At 34.9% G+C, this 15,897-nt stretch overlaps 1 protein-coding gene across 1 annotated transcript in view; it reads left to right on the forward strand.

Annotated features, from left to right (window-relative positions):
• The window catches only part of ZNF407 (zinc finger protein 407), a 466,555-nt gene that overhangs the window by 181,998 nt on the left and 268,660 nt on the right, over positions 1-15,897 (forward strand). Inside the window, exon 4 of the mRNA XM_016933893.4 lies at positions 1,776-1,850. Within this exon, the coding sequence (XP_016789382.4) occupies positions 1,776-1,850 (75 nt within the window). The remainder of the gene's footprint in view (positions 1-1,775; positions 1,851-15,897) is intronic.

Consider the following 15,897-nt stretch of genomic DNA (forward strand, 5'->3'; position numbering starts at 1 on the left):
TTAGGACATTGTATTAGGCAAAAGCCTTTTCTCCCTATTTCCTCTAGTTTGTTTCCCTGTGCCATGTAATATTTTTGCTTCAATTCTTAAAACCTAAGTATTTTAATTAATAATTTTGTTTTCTATTAAAAACTGCACTGTGGATTCTAAGTTCCCATCTCTTAATTTATACTTGGTCGTGTAAATAAGCTGTGCTTTGCAGCTTTGGGTTTTTAACCTTTGCTCTTTGCTATTAGCTTTATGTTTTTTTAATTATAGACAATGGAGGACAGTAGGGAAGTTATGACTTAAATTCATTTATTATCACTGTGTTCTTTTTTAAGGAAATGAAAAATGTTATTTTGTCAAAACCAAGCAGAAACAAATACAGAATTTTTGTACTTTTTTTTTGCTCAGCATTTAATATTATCACAGTTTTTTTATGTGATAATTTCATTTTAGTGATTGATGTTGGTACCAGTTATTTATAGTTGTAAAGTGTGTATTGTCCATAGTTGTTATTACCTAATATTTAAGTAGAATGATTGTTATTTTCAGTGTATATAAGTGCATTATTTGAATAAAGAAGTCATGGTCATTTGGTCTTAAACCTGAGATTCTGTAATATTATATGAAATTAAACAAAATAAATTAGACATTTAGACATGAAAAGAAAAGAAGCATGTTTTTAGAAGTTGTTTTGCTTTTGGCTTTTGTCACAAGTCTTTTCTGCAAGGATACAGTACTTTACAGTCTTATGTGGCTCATTTGTGCAAACATGTCCAGATGAATTCAGTGTTTAATGTGGAGAATCTTATAACACGCCAATTTGATTTGTAGCCTTTCATATCATAGAATGCTAATTAAAATCATATTTTTGCATATGTCATGTCTTTCATGTACATATGCAAATAGATTCTGTTGCCTTTCAGCTATTAGTAATTAACTTTATGAAGGACAGCTGTAATACATAATTAACAAAAATGTTTGCAAGCCCTTTTACACTGAAAGTTACAACAGTAAATTTTTTTTCTGCTTATCCAGAGAGCCGTTTTAGTTTTGATGCTTCTGAATGTTTCTGATCTAAGTTGTTTTAAATAATCGCATGACGTAATTAAATTGATACTGCACTGTGTTCAGGGGTAGAATGGCATTCATGTACTGCTGATTCCTGTCCATTTCATATTTATGTCAACAAAATTGAATTAAGTAAGCTGATTTGTGTATAAAATAAGATAGTATGTCAGGTAATACTTTTTATTGATATCTAGGTACTTCAATATAATTTTTTGTGCTATAGATACAGTAAACATTTGTATTATTTTTAAAAACCTCTCTTCAAGTTATTACCATGTTTTTAAGGAAGCTCCATGAAAGCTATTCTTTTTCTCTTTTACGGTCCTTTAAATATTTAATAAAATGACATTTTCTCAAACTCATTTCATGATTGAAGTGTGCGATGACCTAGGGGCTGTGCATGTTATACTGAGGTATTGCTTCATCTTTCTTACCAACTGGAAGTGAAGACAGGGATGGAAGAACTACAATCATTGTGCTCTTTTGCTCACTGTTAGTGTATCCAAGTCAAAACTGAACCAGTCAATTTAGATGTAGACTTCTTTTGAAGTCCTACAGTGTATTTAATCTGTATGCAAGCTTTGGTGTAGCAAGAGTGCCACTGTAATACACTTTTTATGCTATGTTTGCATATATATATTATTCTTAAGTTCTCTTTGTACAGATTTCTTGTGGAGAGTCAAGTTTTAGTTTTATAATTACTTTTGTTTATTTTTTAGGGTTGCTTTTGTAATGAAGAAGCACTTAAATACTCATCTACTAGGCAAGCATGGAGTTGGCACCCCAAAAGAAAGGTAATTTTCATTCTTTTTTTTTCATTTAAAAATACAATTTGATTTTTATTTTAGGCTTTATTTAATGACATGACTTCTAGAATTTTTTTTCACATCAGTTAATCATGTTTCTATTTGTGGTACTCTTTTGTCAAATATCATATTCTATGCCATCGTTTCACAAAAATTTAACATATTTTAATTAAAACTTGAGTCTAGAAGTAGTTGAAAGCATTTGGAGGACTTTGAATTTGTGAAACAACCTTGAAATACTAAAAGAATTAAATTGGAGGGAATTACCTTCTGAAAATGCATTCGAGTGTGATAAAACAAATATGTAAAACTCAACTTTGTTTTATTATATATTCTTATTTTGAGGTTTTAAAATAACAGTTTTGAATTCTTAGTCTAGACTTAAAGATTGCTGATATTAACAAGAAATACATCTTGTGTCATCCCCCAAATAATACTACAGTTGCCATGTCATGAAAAATAACACTACAATTATTATGTCATCAACTGCCAGGTTTTCTTTTTTCTTGCTTCTGTATCATAATTAGCTTCATCGCATAGACTTAATTATATTAGGTGAACTGAAATGTAGCAGTGTCAGCTACCAGGTGAACATGGCTACTTCTGATATTTTAAATCTTTAAAATGTGCAACTCACTCAAAACTGGTGTGAGCATTAGTACTTTCCTTAAAGTCAGGATAGATTTTCAGCTCCCCTCAGATTCTCCAAGGTAGGATCCAAAATTCTACAGATGCTCTCAGAAACTTTAGTTTTTTTTTAATACTGTTTTCAAAAGTCACTAGTGATGCAATTTTTTCTGTTGCTCTGAAGCCTGAGGTCTTAAGTCATATTTGTAAATGTTTAATAGTCTTTTTAAAAATTAAAATGCTCTTAGCAGTATTTTCTCTGTTCATGGGAATTTAAGTTGACTTTTCTGTCAGGCATATTGTTTTCTTTAGTATTGTAGTATGGGCATAGACTGCTACTGAGTCAAAATTTTGGGATCTTGGGATGTCTCCTTTGCACCCGTATGTTTGATTTCCTCCCCTCCGCTCCCCTCCCCTCCCCTCCCCTCCTCTTCCCTCCTCTTCTCTTTTCTTTCTTCCTGTTCTCCCCGTTCTCCCCTTTCTCCCCGTTCTCCCCTTCATTTGAGATGGAGTCTTCCTCTGTCGCCCAGGCTGGAGTGCAGTGGCATATGTTAGCTCACTGCAAGCTCCACCTCTCGGATTCACACCATTCTCCTACCTCAGCCTCCCAAGTATCTGGGACTATAGGCACCCGCCACCACATCCGGCTAATTTTTTTGTATTTTTAGTAGAGACGGGGTTTCACTGTGTTGGCCAGGATGGTCTCAATCTCCTGATCTCGTGATCCCAAAGTGCTGGGATTACAGGCTTGAGCGACCGTGCCCGGCCGATTTCCCCTGTCTTTCTTTGTAACATTGTATTTAATAATTGCAGCAAAAATACATGCATTGAATGTGTCAGGGATGCATTATTCTTGAAATTTAAAAGCATACTATACTATATTTTTAAAAGAATAATTTGCGACATGTCAAAGTTATGTTTCATAAGTGTTGTTTAAGTATGTAGAAACAGAACATATTTGTAATTACTATGTTTTCATTGCTTTCACATGCATTATCTCAGTCCTTCTTTGACCTTATTAGCAGTACATTATTCCAGTTTTATAGATCTAAGGACTGAGCCTAGAAAATACAATAATTTATTCAATATCATAAATAATAAATGATGGAACTGTTACTTTTCTGACTCTGATTTCAAAATAAATTTGAATGAAAACAGTCGAGATTGTGTAAGTAGTAAGAAGAAAATATTTCCCAACTGTACTTTTAAATAGTATATATTTTTAATTTAACTACATCATTTTGGTTTTTACTTAGAAATTTTTTTAAAAGTTGAAGAATTGTTCATATTGTTTCACAGGGAAAAGTTGATCTCCCCATATATGTGCATGTATGTATATATATTCATGTATTAAACACCTTAAAATGCTAGACATACTCTATATATTACGAATTTGAGAATCAAAAATTTACTGTTTTTTTTTTTTTCATTTACCCTTTTCGTTACATTCTAGGATACTTTTTCTTTTCTTTAATATTTATTTCTGTCCTGAATACATAAAGGGAGATTTAAACTGAGGCAGGAGAAAGATTGAATTTCTCCCCTCTGACACATGGTAAGCTCTTCTCAGATATTGACACTGTTTTTGTCCTAACATCAAGAAAATCACAAGTGGGAAAGCACACCCACCTTCTGGATCAGTACCTTTTAAGTACTCCAAGCAGCAACATTCTTCTAAACCAAACGCCTTTGATTGAATTGTTTTTCCTTTTAAAAATTCTTTGAGAGGACTTCTTGTTTTTGACGTCTGCTTATATGGCACTCTCTCCTGTTACAGAGAAATACTACACAGGAATGCCAGGACCCCAGCAGCAGTATAATTTTCCAGTAGACACCTGTAGCTAGAGCAAACCAAGATTTCAATGGTATAATCTAGAAGCAGAAATGCCAGTCTCCTTGTTTCCATTTCACCTTCCTCCCTTCCTTCTAGTGGTTTTAGGAAGCAAACCCTTCGTCAGTATGCTGAACCATCAGTCTGGGCATAACTGTTCTCTAAATTAAGTTAAATATTTTTCTTACCTATTTAAAACGTTAAAGCCTTGGTTATACTTTTGCAAGCTTGCTGTATTTTAATTTCTCCAGGACAGTATAATCAGTTTTAAAAAATGTTTTTAATTTGATTCTCCATTCTAATGCATTGCATATTATAGCAAATAGTAATAGAAGTTAACTAAATAGGCTGTGACAATTAAATTAATAATGCATTTTGTTTGCAAGTATTTAGGCCTTGTGCTTTGACTGATATATGCAAAAATTATAATTTATTAAAAATAAATCCATATACTTGTACTATAAAGTTTGATGATCCAATAAATTTTGTCAGCATGGCTATCATTAGAAACAGAAAACTAAATTATTTCAAATATTTTCTTTGAGACTCTGTGAACACCTGAGGTGATGGCTTGTGTAAGATTATACTTTTTTGTTCCTACATCTGCATTAAATTATTTTAGTGCAGTATCCTACAGTATTTCTGAAATCCTACACACTTAAATTCAAACAATTACATATAACCACATTCAATTCACATTCTAAAATAATAAACTCCAGTTAACTTGCAAGTTCATTTGAAAGTATTCGCTATTTTAAATGAGTAATTCTCTTTGTGGTATAAGTAAGCCAAAGCATCTTTATGACTCTTTGAATTGACTAATAGTAATCTAGAAAACGAGCTTATCTACAATTATCACAATTGGAACAGCCATACTGAGTATATCTTCTGTGAAAGCCAGGTGCAATTACAATGGAAGTGGATGATATTCGTCGTTCAGTGCTGGAAATCAGCTGGGTTTTGAATGACTGTGTAAATAGGAGGACAGGGAAATGATTCGTGTAGAGTTTTGCATCTGATCCATTGCTTTTGTGGTGTCAGAGATGCTGTCAGGACATATCTGCACTGGCAGCGTCTCAAGAAGGCTGATAAACTCAGAAAACTGCCAAAGAAGAATTTTAAATTAGATGCGTGTATCATAAAGTATAAGCATTAAATAATTTCATAACCCAGGAAAAGTACTTGTGTTTTTACTGGTGAATATTCAGATCAAAACCTTACATATTTCTTCCAGTGCAGCCATTTTTGTCGGAGTCTGTGAAGTTTCTTACCCTCAGTGCATTTTTGTTAGCATAGCTGTTGGGTGTGTTCAGGCTACTGGATTTGGCTCAGGGCTTCTTAGTATTTTTGCTCAGGCTAAGATTTCCTCTGGGGTCCTCCAGATTACTGAGCCCTGAAATTTGTGCTGGCCTCTCCCCTTTTATGAGACATTTGGGATATGGGGTTAGCTGTCTTTCTCTTAGCAGCACCATTGATCTTATTGATGAGTCAAATCTTTACCCCACCTAATGTAATTGCGGAGAGATGTCTCAGAGCCCTGATGCTTATTCTAATTTATTTGAAGCCAGTATAATAGGACATGGCATTGTGTGGGTCTTTTGGAGACTCTTTTCTCTCCTTTTTCTCTATTTTCTCAAAAACTTGCGTATTTATAAGTTGAAGTGGCATAAAAGCATCATTGTTATTTTTCAAGTTTAAACAGGAGTGTCACCTTTTTTTTATGAAACATGAAAATATCTGAAACAGCAGCATCCGTGGAAAAGCGCATGCACCTGGCATGCACATGTCACTCACATGGCACACACATGTCACCCACATGGCACACACAGCATGTACAGGGCATGCACATGTCACTCACATGGCATGCACATGGCCCACATGGCACACGCGTCACTCACATGGCACGCACACATCACTCACATGGCACACACATGCGGCACACATGTCACATGGCACACACGATGTCACTCACATGGCACACATGATGTGCGCAGTTGTGACTGATGCTTCACAGGGTTGTTTACAAGCTTAGATGATGTTATATGAGAAAAGCCATGCGTTTATAGAAACCCTGAGGAACTTATTGGGGAACAGATTAAATTTTTTCTTATTAGAAGATATTCTATTCATCATATATGACTGACCTCCGACGTCACAGTTGTCACTGTTTTCCACTTTAAAGAAATAACTTCTAAGTTGTTCTTGTTGCATATATTTCATTTTATTAAAGGGAAAACAGTTTTCCTCTATTCCTCCATAGTGAGTTTCTATAAAGTAAATACTGTTATCCATTTTATCATTGAAGAGGGTGATTTATTCTAATGGATGTGTTGTGATAGTTTCTTCTGTCTGATATATTCTTCATGGGCTCCTTCTGGAATATTTTTTGTGAAACTTTTCAGTGACCTCTGTGTCCAGGCTTCAGGCTCTCCCCTTTACCCACTACTTATTAGTCTTTCCCTTATTTCTTCTTTTTTGTCCATAGTTAGCAATATTTTTTCTTTTTCTTTTTTTTTCCCCATGATGGCCAATTTAGGAAAAATAAAGTGTTTATGGGCTTCTCTCCACCTTAGAAAATATTTAAACAAGAAATAATTCTGTTGGGCTAAAGTGGAGGAAAACATGTCAGTTCTTTCCATTCTGGGTTGCTTATTTTGTTGCGTGGGGAAGGGGGTTATATTTCGATGACGTACTGCTTTTGCATGAGCTGCAAACTCTTTTTGTTTTTTTCATTTTTTCCATCTTTTAACCTGTAAACAGTTAAATATAAATAGTATCTATGATCATATGACCTGGTTTTAATGTTAAAAAGTAGGGTTTTTTTTTTTGTTTTTTTGGTTTTTTTTTTTGGAGATGGAGTTTCTCTCTTGTTGCCCAGGCTGGAGTGCAGTGGTGTGATCTCGGCTCTCTGTGACCTCCGCCTCCCGGGTTCAAGCAATTCTCCTGCCTCAGGTTACTGAGTAATTGGGATTACATGCACCCGCCACCACACCCGGCTCACTTTTTTTGTTTTTAGTAGAGACGGGGTTTCATCATGTTGGCCAGGCTGGTCTCGAACTCCTTACCTCAGGTGATCCACCTGCCTCGGCCACCCAAAGTGCAGGGATTACAGGTGTGAGCCACCATGCCCAGCTGTAAAAGTAAGATTTAATAGTGTGATAGTCCTGCTAGATCAATTTGTTCTGCATGGAAAGACAGCTAGAAGTCATATCAATTCATCTAAAGCCGAAGTGTTTATTTTAGAAAATTTCTCTTATACTGTATTTGCTAATAAACCAACAATTTACTAAGGCACATGTGGAGATAGGAGATACGCCCTCATATTCCACCAAAGTTATCTTGCTGGGATTTGGAAGTATTTCTAAATTCTATGGGTAATTCTTTGGGTAATGTAGATGATCTATGGTTGCTTCGTCAGCAATGTGTTATTACTAACAATAATATTTTCTAACTTCTGCTTCATAAGTTTTGCAGATGAAAGTTAACAAAAGTCAGCATCTGTGCTGCAGAATCTCAGGATTGCAGGCAGATACTTATGGCTCCTCTGCGGGGTGGAGAGCCCTCTCTTCAAGCTTCTCTCTTGGTTGGGTTCCTCAGCTCTTAGGAAGCAATGTCACCGGTACTCCTGCATCAGTTACATCATCAAATGTGACATCAAATATCTGGATTCCATGTATTTGTCAGATAATTTACTTTGATGTCACGATTCCTTCTTTCTTCTATTCATTTCTTAATGTCCTTTCAGTTATTTCCATTGCTAGAGAACTGCTTTTCTTCACTGACTTGTTTCGTTTTCTTCCTTTCGTAAATTGACTCCGCTCATTTAGCACACAGTTATGACAATGACTTAAATTTAAGACTGTTTTAAGAAGTAACCTCATAAAAGTTACATGTTTATTGTGAAGGTAGTATTTAGGATGCTGTTCATGGAAATACATCTTTCTTTTAAGACTCAGAAGAATTATTTCTCTCTGGTCTTTATTCCAGAGAAAGTTGTACTTGTCTCTAACACTTCGTTAGCCTTTGATACTAGCAAATCATGTATATGATTGAGTTTTCCTCTTTATGTTTACTGCTGGGAAGCTCATGGCCAAAATTGTGATCCATCTCTAGTCCGCAGGATAGCCTTAAAGGCATGCATTTTATTTACTATTGTTATTTCCAGTTTTATTTATTTTTTCCTTATGAGGAAGTCCCATTTTATGTCAGCAATATATTTTAAAAACCTCCCATAAATCAAAGCTCATGTAATTCAAGGGCAGTTTTGCAATAGAAATTGTTTTTGAGTAAAACCAATATTTTTCTGGAAGTGCATATATCTTTAGCCATTTGGTTTTGGGGGCGTTGTATTGAGCATTGTGCATCCCTGCGATTAGGCATATTTTAATTGTGCTTGCTCTGTTGTAGGAAACTGCTGTGCACTTCTGTGTAGTGCTCCAGTGGTGCTTTTTACTTCTCAGACTTATTTATTTAAAAACACGCTTGCTTCTAAAGTTTGCTGAGCAGACCCAGTTAACAAGTACTCCCAAGGAAAGGAAAGGGAAGGATTCCTTTCCTTTTATACCAGGAGTCCTTGCTCTGTAGCTGTATAAAAAATACTGTTTCTTTTAGTACATCTTGGTTATCTTGAAAAAAAAAAAAACACTACCACAGTTTACTACTTTAGTAGAAATTATCATGCTAGAGGTAGTGAGTTTTTAAGTGTTAGTAGTATATGTCACAGAAAATAGATTTTGTTTCTTATTGCTTCTAAGATTCATTCCTCAATTTTAATCTAGGAAGTTTCTGTGTATCCTGAGTATTATTTTATTTATAAAATAAATATAAAATATCAATAAAATAAATATTTTATTAATAAACTTGAATATTATATATTTTTTATTCTTTAGGAAATACTGATTATTATATAGTTATTTATAATATGTGACAAATAGAACTGTTATTCCTGCTTAAGGGGTTTTGTGCGGATGGGTGATAATAGGGCATCTTATTTCTTCACCTATTTATTCTCTCAATAAACATTGACTACTATGTTCGAAGACTTAGGTGATCTATAGTGTTTGAAGATGACACAGCCTCTGTTCTCATGGACTTGAATCTTCGGGTTGATGTCACAGGTGAGGATAGAGAGGCAAGACATACATAAATGATAATTTTCGTAGGTATAAGATTGAGGATGCTATTCCAGGGAGTGTTTGGGAGAGGTGCTACTTTAGGATGAGTGGTTAGGAAAGTCCCTCTCGAAGGGCCTTGTTGTGTTTGATGGGTGGTTAGAGCAGTTCCAGCAGAGAGCACATTCCAGGTTCCCTGAGAGGTGTGGGAGAGCTTGGTGTGTTTTGTTCCGGTGTGCCTTGAGCTCAGTGGCCTTGCACACAGGGTTGGGGAGAGTGGTCTAAGGTAGAGAACTAAGATCCCAGAGTTGTGTGTGTTGTTTCAGGAAATGGTCACCAGTGAGCGTATTTCATTGGCGGAAGGGGATGTAGTGGAGAGGAGAATATGGGCATATCAGGATGAACCTGGGAACTGGGTTGGAATCCAGCTGAACAGGCCGTGGCTGCTGTGCCAGTCGTCTTTTCCTCTATCTGTAATAGAAAGCCAGCGAAGTTGAGAACTCCTTGGAACTGTAACTCTGACAGCGTGCAGTGCAGAGCCCAGGGAAAGAGCCTGGGCTGGTGGATTCGCAGTGTTTCTGTGGCATTCGTCCTGGAATTCCACCTCCTTTTTCCTGGTTTACTACCTGGTCTCTTCTCTTCCCGTCACTAATTTAGTTTCTTTCTGTTCAAGTTCATATTGCAGACCAGCCTGCAAATAACCTTTTTAATCCTGTTTTATTTTGTTAAAATCTTTCCCTTATCTTTGTGTCTGTTTTTTTTTCTTCCTCTGTACTTTTGTTCTACCTATTCTCCAATACACTCGTATAATGTCCCACCTCTCCTGGTTGCCAGTCTAAATCATGTCTTTATTTCAAGTCCCAGTCTGATGCCCTGGCCACTGTCTTCTGTGAGTCCTTTTCTTGTTTACTGTATCTCTAATTGGTCTTCTTTTTCATCACATTCCTATGGAACATTAGAGAATAAAAGGTAATATACATGTTAATATATGTTTACATTAGAACTACCTTTATCTTATTCCTTCCATCTCCCCAGAAAGAAACCAAAAGACTGTAATAATACTACATGCATTATAACTATGTTATTCAGTACCAGTTGAATGAGTTATTAGAACAGAGATATATGGTTAGTACTCTTATAATCTTTACTAAAATGACAATTATTTCATTCTATTGCCTCTTATATAGAAATAAGATAAAACCGAATTCTGTAGAGATATTGAACTATAACTTTTGTAGTGTGAAGCTTCCAGTTGCCCTTGTGTGTATAATACATTGTTGTCTGCTGTGACAAATTAATTTTTAAAGGATTTTTCTTTTCTACTACCATTTAGTCTGATAGTAGACTCAGATTTGGGGTATAAGAATATCTGCTGTTTTTAAGTTTTTAAGAATTTAGGTGTTTTTCTTCAGCTGGCATCTAGAATATTTTTGGCCACTCTTTCTTTTATTTCACTTAAATTACTTTTAGAACACTGGGGCTTATACAGCTGGACTCTGACTAAAATATGCCTTAAGCTCTTATCTTTAACTCCCAGTCATTGCCAGAATTAAAGAGAACAAAAGCCTATATGTTCACTGTAGTCTTCAATTATGCCTAATTACCGACTTGGATACAGTTTCATTATACAGTACTGACTTTTTGTGAGCAGTTCTTTATGATGTCTTGGTAGTTGCTTATAAAAGTCCGAATTAAAATTTTTTGTGAGGAATTTTCAGGAAAGAGAATCTATCTGAAGTAATTTTTGTCAAGTTGCATCAAAGCAATTTGATCATTTTTATGAGAAAGAAGATATTTTTATTTCATTATGCTACGGCGCTATGATAGGACACAGGAAGTGTTTACATAGGTTATTTCTAAACAGGGTTTCCCCCAATTCTTGGTCTTAGGGCCACTTGCATGATTGATCTATTGTGAGCTTAGAAGAAAGAGAACCTCTGCTAACACTGTGGTGTTTTCTCACACTTAGTACTCATAGGAGAAAACAAGCAGATGATTGATAATCCCGTTTGAGACATCTTGATCTTGTGGTCATCCTCAGGTTCTACAAGATGTCTGACTGTCATTTCCGTTAGTCCTTTCAAGAACATTAAGGCACTCTTTGATACTTTTAAGATATTGCTACCTCCTCAGGTTGAATCATATGAACTTGACATTTACTAAGCTAAAAACAGTCAAATATTGTTAATTTCATATGAGTCAAACTAATTTTATATAGAAATGCTTCTAGTATATGATGTCAATATAAAGATCTGCTTTTCAGGGAAATAACCCTTTCCATTGAGATTTAATTTAATCCAGTTTTTTATTGTTTTGTGAATAATGATTTCTTAGACATAGCATTGGGCAGTAAGCCTATCGTGGAAGAAGGCTGGTCAAGGTGAGATGAGAAGCAATCTCACCTTGGTGAAATGTATCAGCTTTTGGTGAAGCTGACATGAATTTATCGATGCTGTCAGTGTTTTCACTCACTGCCATACAGAAAGCCATGGTTCCCTGTCTTCTAGGCCAGGGTCAGTGTCTACTTTATTTTCAAGGGTCCGATTTTTTCTCACTTATTCTGTGATGCCTTCCCTAGATTCCATTCAAAATAGTCACATCTTACCACTTAGAATGCTGATTTAGCACCATTCTATTTTGCCTTCCTTTTAAAAAGGCGTTTATCCTGTCTCCAGACTAGATGGTTAATTTCTTGAGGGCTGGTCTCAGCTTCTCTTTCCTGTCTGGGCTTTGAAGAAGGGGATTCACACTCAGTAAGTACTGCTAGATTTAGGATACTAAAATCTTCATTGAGAGTTTTCTTTTTCATGATGGACTTTTACTCAGCTGGTCTAATTTATGACACACAGTCCCAGTAGTATTGCACCTCGCATAGTTTTATGGAACTTTATATGGCACTGCCACTTACCGAGTCACCCTCAAGTTCATTGTACTTTGAATGAATGTCGCCTGTGACGCTGCGGACAACATTTCCCCTCCTTGGTTGGCAGATTTTGGTGAAACTGATGTGGGTTTACAGTTCTAAAATACAAAAACAATCATACTGTTTATGTATGGAATTTTATCATTTTAAAGATACTAATTTTTTAAAAAAACATTCAAGAGCTTTTTAGTTGTGAAGGTCTAAATAATCTTTGCTTCATTTTTTCATGCTAATCACACGGAGCAAAGGATTGTGGGAAACAGCAGATTCAGCAGAACATGTAGATGAAAGTTTTTATTTAAATTAGACCCAAATTTTCTTTGAAGTTAATTAAAACAATAATTTCTCCTTTCATTGTCACTGTGCATTATAGTGTTTAGAATGCCTTTTCTCTTTTCTTATTTATGATTATGCAATATGGTTATGCCATATATTTTTGGCAACTAGATAGTGGCAGACTTATTTCTGGATAACAAGTCTTCTAAAATTTATGCCTTTGCCTTTTAAAAAATTATATTGTTATTATGATAATAAAATATCGAACATTAGGAGAAATTTTAATTAATGGCGTGACCCCAATGCTTATTTTTAAAATTAATACTTATAATAATGACAATATATGAACATATTTCAAAGTTTCAATGTGTTCAAAAGATAGAATATGAAAATATTCTTCTTTATTTTCAAACTAATTTCTTTATTGTTGGTTTTCTTAGCATTAACTCTTTTTCCTTTAGCTGAAACGAAAAACAATTTTAAAACTTACGTGGAACATAACTGTGTGAAATCAATAAAAGCCAGGCTGCTCTGGTTGAAGCTGGAAGAGGGTCACAAAGACACATCAATTGTGGAGCAGTTTCTCCACGTCTCACAGAATCTATGCGGCATTTCATCAGATTAAAGAAAATATCTTTTATATATGCAGCTCTCCTCTCTTATTTATTTGCTATTGACTTTTGTAGATTTAACATCCATAACATTGTCGATTCCTAAGACATGCAACTTAAATTTCTGTAAAGTATTTTGAATTGGGCGTGTTCAGAGACCACTGTGACAGAGCTCTTAACTAGTGAGAGAACCCAGAACGTGGATCTCAGTATTGTTTATTTTTCTTTACTCATTGTATGTTTCTAGAATATCTGAAGAAGTGATTAAAAACAAAACAGTTTTGTCAAAAGAATCCAACTGCTGGAGTTGGTGAAGATAAATAATAACAAATATTTTGGATATAATCATTGTTAGCTAGAAATACAAGTTTGGCATAAATCAATGTCTGGAGTGTAATATTTCTAGTTTTCAGGTTTGGTGTTAAATTCACAAGTGTTTATTACTAAATGAATAAATAAGGTAGTTTTGTGTCTTGAGGCGTGATCATGATTTCCCACATTCATAAGATCCACACCATATGCTTGATGTGTAAACAAAGAAAAAGTGATTTCTGAAATTTTTATTTAGTCCTTTAGTACAAAAACTACCCCATTCAGTAAAGGAGAAAAGTTTGTTGAATGTTGAAAGATGGTTCTCTTGTTGGATGTTATGAATGTAAAGTGTGACTTTCAGCAAAAATGTAATTTGTTAGAAAATTATTACTGTTTATTGTAAGATTTTATCTGAAATAACAGTGGTGAAATAACTTGAGCAGCTATTCAACTCATTAATATGATGAGAAGAGTTGGGTTTGGACATTTTATTTTAGGAAGTGTTTTTCTTTCTATAACTTGCAGTTGGCAGAAGAGGGAACATCAACTGACCGTGTTGTCGGGGAAGTATTTTCCTGGGAGGAAAGACCTTCTTAGAGGAGAAGGCCATGAGTCAGCACGTGCTCTTTGTAGATGAGAGCAAGTCTTCTCAAATGGGGTGTCTCTCAGGAGGGAGAGCTACCTCCAGGCTTTCAGGCAGCTGACTTGCCCCTCACCTGTTAACCAGGGCTTCATCAAGCTCCCGCCGTCTGAGAAAGAAATGTTGATTAGCACTGTCTTAGGAAATGGAGACTTTTTGATAGAAAGTTGCCAACTGCCAGGTGTGACATTGAGTCGAGAGAACTTTCTCTCCGAAGCCTCTGGTGTTTGGTTTGTCACTGAGCTCTGCTTCAGAGCTGTTTTCTCTCCGGGTGAGAACAGTGGCAGAAGCCTGTGAAATCAGGCTGACCTGCCTTGCCTCGCTGCCGCGTACATGATGTCAGCGTCTTCACGTGTGTATTCTTCCAGCCAACTCCATCATCTGCCATTGTCTTCGTTTTGGTGCCTTAGGTTGATGTTAGCCAGTGAGGATGTACTCAAGACAGGCTGTGGAATTCCTTTTTCTCTTTAGTGGCGTAATTCGTAGTTTTATTAATGATCTTATATTTATAGAATCACTGAAGTTCTAAAAGGGTCACATAATTTTTTTTTTTTTTCAGAAATACTACTTTACCAGCTTTTATGAGGGAAGGTATATTCTGTTGGGCTTTTTAAAGGTCTCTGTTCATATTCCTTGCAAATGTCATTGGCTTACTTTATTTAATTTGTCCTAACGCTACATAGCTTATTGCAGAATAATATAGAATCGTGCAATTTTGGATTTTAAGAGAATCTTTACATTTTGCAGATGTAAAAGTTTCAGAGAGAATTGCCCTAGATGAACTAGGTTTTCAAATTTTGGGTAATTAAAAAATGGTCTGTATCTCCATATTTTATAATATAACTTCATAACTTCACCTTTTTTGGTAAAAATGAACTATGATTTCATAGTTCTTTGGTAAAGCTATGCTTTCTCATGAGAGATCTTTTGGTAGAATTGCATACGATGCTTAATAACTTCTCAGCACTTTGAATTTTAGTAATTGGTGGCAAATTATGTACAACTTAATGTATTTATGAAAGTTAAATTTCCTCCCCTTTTAGGATGTTTTTTGATGAAAGAGAATGTATAAAAAATAGATAAGTGAATATATTTGTTTAAATGAACAAGAAAATGCGTGTTTTTAGTCTTCAGCTTATTACTGTCATACTTTTCTAATGATGCAATTTTCAGAAGTTACAGACTTTTCCTTTTTTTTCTTTCGATTATGGGATCATTACTGTTAGCATTTGTTGATATATAAAGTATAAAACAAGACTTTTCTAGAGAATATTATACAAATAGTATAAAAATATTCCAACAAAACAAAGATGAAATATTTTCCATTTATTATGAAGAAATGTGTAGGAGCTGATTTTATACTCTGGGGCCGTTGGCAAAATAAACTTGCATATATAGCATATAGTTTATCTGAAGCCAAATTAATTTAGCCATTTGTGGCATATATCAAATCATAGCATCTGGACATTTATTTGTCATTCTATAACATTTTAAAAGTAAAGTTCATTTTAACTCTACTACATATGAATCAATATATTTGAGAAACTTTATTCAAGCTATTACTCATCTATTGACATTACAGCATTGGAAAAAATCATATTAGAAATATTTTGAAATTATGAATTTTGTTGTTAAAATATTGTGGTACTCTTACTTAAACAAAAGTAATGTTCCTTCTACATTAATTGATAGTTTTACCACGGT

Source organism: Pan troglodytes, chromosome 17, assembly GCF_028858775.2.
Source record: "Pan troglodytes isolate AG18354 chromosome 17, NHGRI_mPanTro3-v2.0_pri, whole genome shotgun sequence".
Taxonomy (NCBI): Eukaryota; Metazoa; Chordata; class Mammalia; order Primates; family Hominidae; genus Pan; species Pan troglodytes.